Source organism: Lipotes vexillifer, unplaced genomic scaffold (assembly GCF_000442215.2).
Source record: "Lipotes vexillifer unplaced genomic scaffold, Lipotes_vexillifer_v1.1 scaffold149, whole genome shotgun sequence".
Classification (NCBI taxonomy): domain Eukaryota; kingdom Metazoa; phylum Chordata; class Mammalia; order Artiodactyla; family Lipotidae; genus Lipotes; species Lipotes vexillifer.
The window spans coordinates 106424-108705 of record NW_006779962.1 but is presented as its reverse complement, the minus strand read 5'-3'; the positions used below and the strand labels follow the sequence as shown (position 1 = coordinate 108705).

Genomic DNA, 2282 nt, shown 5'->3' with positions numbered 1-2282 from the left:
GTGGTGGACAGGGCTGGGCGGGGGTGGCCCCACGATCCCCCGGAGAACTTGGACTTCACGCTGAGGGCTGAGGGTGCCTTGGAAGGCGCTTGAGCAGAATGACGTGACCACGTGTACTGGATGGGACTTTTCATGGCAAACAGCAGAAATGGCCCCCAGCCAACGTACGATAAAAAACAAAGACTTCTGGAAAGGTGTGAGGGAGCTCCCAGATGGAAGGAAAGGTGGGTCAAGCGGGCCCGGGGGGCATGGGACAAGCCGGCAGGCTCTCCTTGAGGCGCCGACATGCATGGGCACCTCCTGGCCTCGCCCCCGCTGTTCCCATACTCCAGATTCCAATTCCCAGGAGAACAAAATCCGGCGTAGCCACCCAGCGACCACAGGAACAAGCCACTGGACACAGCGTGGGTGAATCTCAGGGACATTCCGGGGCAGTGAAAGAAGCCAGCCCGAAAGAGTGCACACCACGTGAGTCCATTTATACAGGCAAAGTCAAGTGAGTGGCAGAAACCAGAACAGTGGCTACCTCTGCTGGGGACTCGAGGGCTGTCCTGGAGTCACAGGGACGCAGGGGTGGTCACAGAGCGCATGTCAAAACTCATCAAACTGTACATTATAAATCTGTGCATTTTGTTGTAGGCGACACCATTATATCATGATGAAAAATAAAACGGAATAAAAGCTGTTCTTTTGCTGGCAACAAATAAACAAAAGAATTAATCAGTCAAGCAATTAATCAAGCAGTCCCTCCAGGGAGAGAGAATTGGCCTGGGTAGCTCACACACTCCCATCGTTCCTTGGCCAGAGGATAATGGGGCCGTGTAGGGGGGACCCTGCTGGCCAGTTCCCCCAGGCCTGGAAGGTTATTTCCCGAAGGCCAAGGAATGCTGAGAGGGCTAGCATCCCCCTTGCGCTGGGGACACTGGTAGAGATCGTCGCGTTCTGTGTAGTTCACGTTTGAACCAAACAGAAAAGAATGTTAGTTTCATTTGTTTAGTTACCAAGGAAGCCTGTTTGGGGCAACAGCAGGGGAGTCAGACATGCCTGTGGGCTGGTAAACTGTGAAACTTATCTACAGGGTCCTTTTAGCGATTAGAATCTGCTGACCCTTGGGTTCTCTAACCTCTTGCCCCCATGGACGCTGACTCAAGCAGCAGAGTCTCTGCTCTTTTCTTATTCTGGACTCCTGAGCACCTCGGGGAGGGGCCAGGGGCCAGGATGGAAAGTGGCTTGGACATCGGCGATTGTGCTCATGGGGATTCTTCTCTGAATTTGCTGCCTCAGAGAAAAGAACCGTCTCCTTGAATCAACAAGTCTGACCTGTCCAAAAAAAAAAAAAATCAGAGACAAGTGCTGATCACATGGTACATCAGCTGTTGAGCCCTCTGCATGTGCTGCCGGACATGTGTGTGCACACCCCTGCCTCTCTCCAGGGCATTTAAACCGCAGCTGCCACCGGAGCCCCTGGTGCAAGGAGCGAGCCTTCTCACTTTCGCTTCTCTGCCCTGGAGACCCAGGAGGCCTGCACCTACCTCTCCCCACCAGCCCATGGGGACTCTGGTGGCCAAACTGCTCCTGCCCACGCTCAGCAGCCTGGTCTTCCTCCCCACGGTCAGCATTGCTGCCAAGAGGCGGTTCCACATGGAGGCCATGGTTTACCTCTTCACCATGTTTTTTGTGGCGGTAAGTCCGGGGCCCCGGGGACAGGACCCACCCGGGGCCCCCTCCCCGAGACGGAGGACAGGGGCTGTCTTTCCACCACTTTGCTGTATTGGGTGATGAAGAAAAGTGATGATGGGAAGGTGGAGGAAAGAGCCCAGAGACCAGGAGAAAGGGCTGTGGGCCCCCCCTTCACCTTCCTGGACCTCAGTTTCCCCAGTTGCGGCAGGAAGTCACTCTGGGATTGGAGTGCGTGAGACCAAGCCCACAGTGGGCCAGGGACAAGCCCCGCCAAGGTCCCCCTCTTCTTGCCAACCACCCAAGGCTCCTCCTGGCTCCAGCTCCCCTCTTCCCCCGCGGCCCCCGCCCCGACTCTCCCTGGTAATCCAGGCCCAGGAGGGGGCTAGCAGGGCTCAGGGAACGTGTAGGGCCGGGGGAATCTGGTTCCAGGATTCTGCAGCTGGCCTCAGTTCAGGAGGGCCTGCTCACGTCGCCTTGTCTCTCCTTCTTGGGGCCTACGTCTCTCTCTGAGTCCTTCTTTCTCTTTCTATTTATATGTCTGGCTGTCTGTGTCTCTCTCTCTCTCTGTCCCCCTCCCCCAGCTCCCTGTGGGTCTCTTTCCC

At 56.3% G+C, this 2282-nt stretch overlaps 1 protein-coding gene across 1 annotated transcript in view; it reads left to right on the top strand.

The window, feature by feature from the left end:
• Window positions 1–1548: 1548 nt before the first annotated feature.
• Window positions 1549–2282, top strand: part of MYMK (myomaker, myoblast fusion factor) — a 9110-nt gene continuing 8376 nt past the window's right edge. Inside the window, exon 1 of the mRNA XM_007453076.1 lies at window positions 1549–1683. Coding sequence (XP_007453138.1) covers window positions 1549–1683 — 135 coding nt within the window. The remainder of the gene's footprint in view (window positions 1684–2282) is intronic.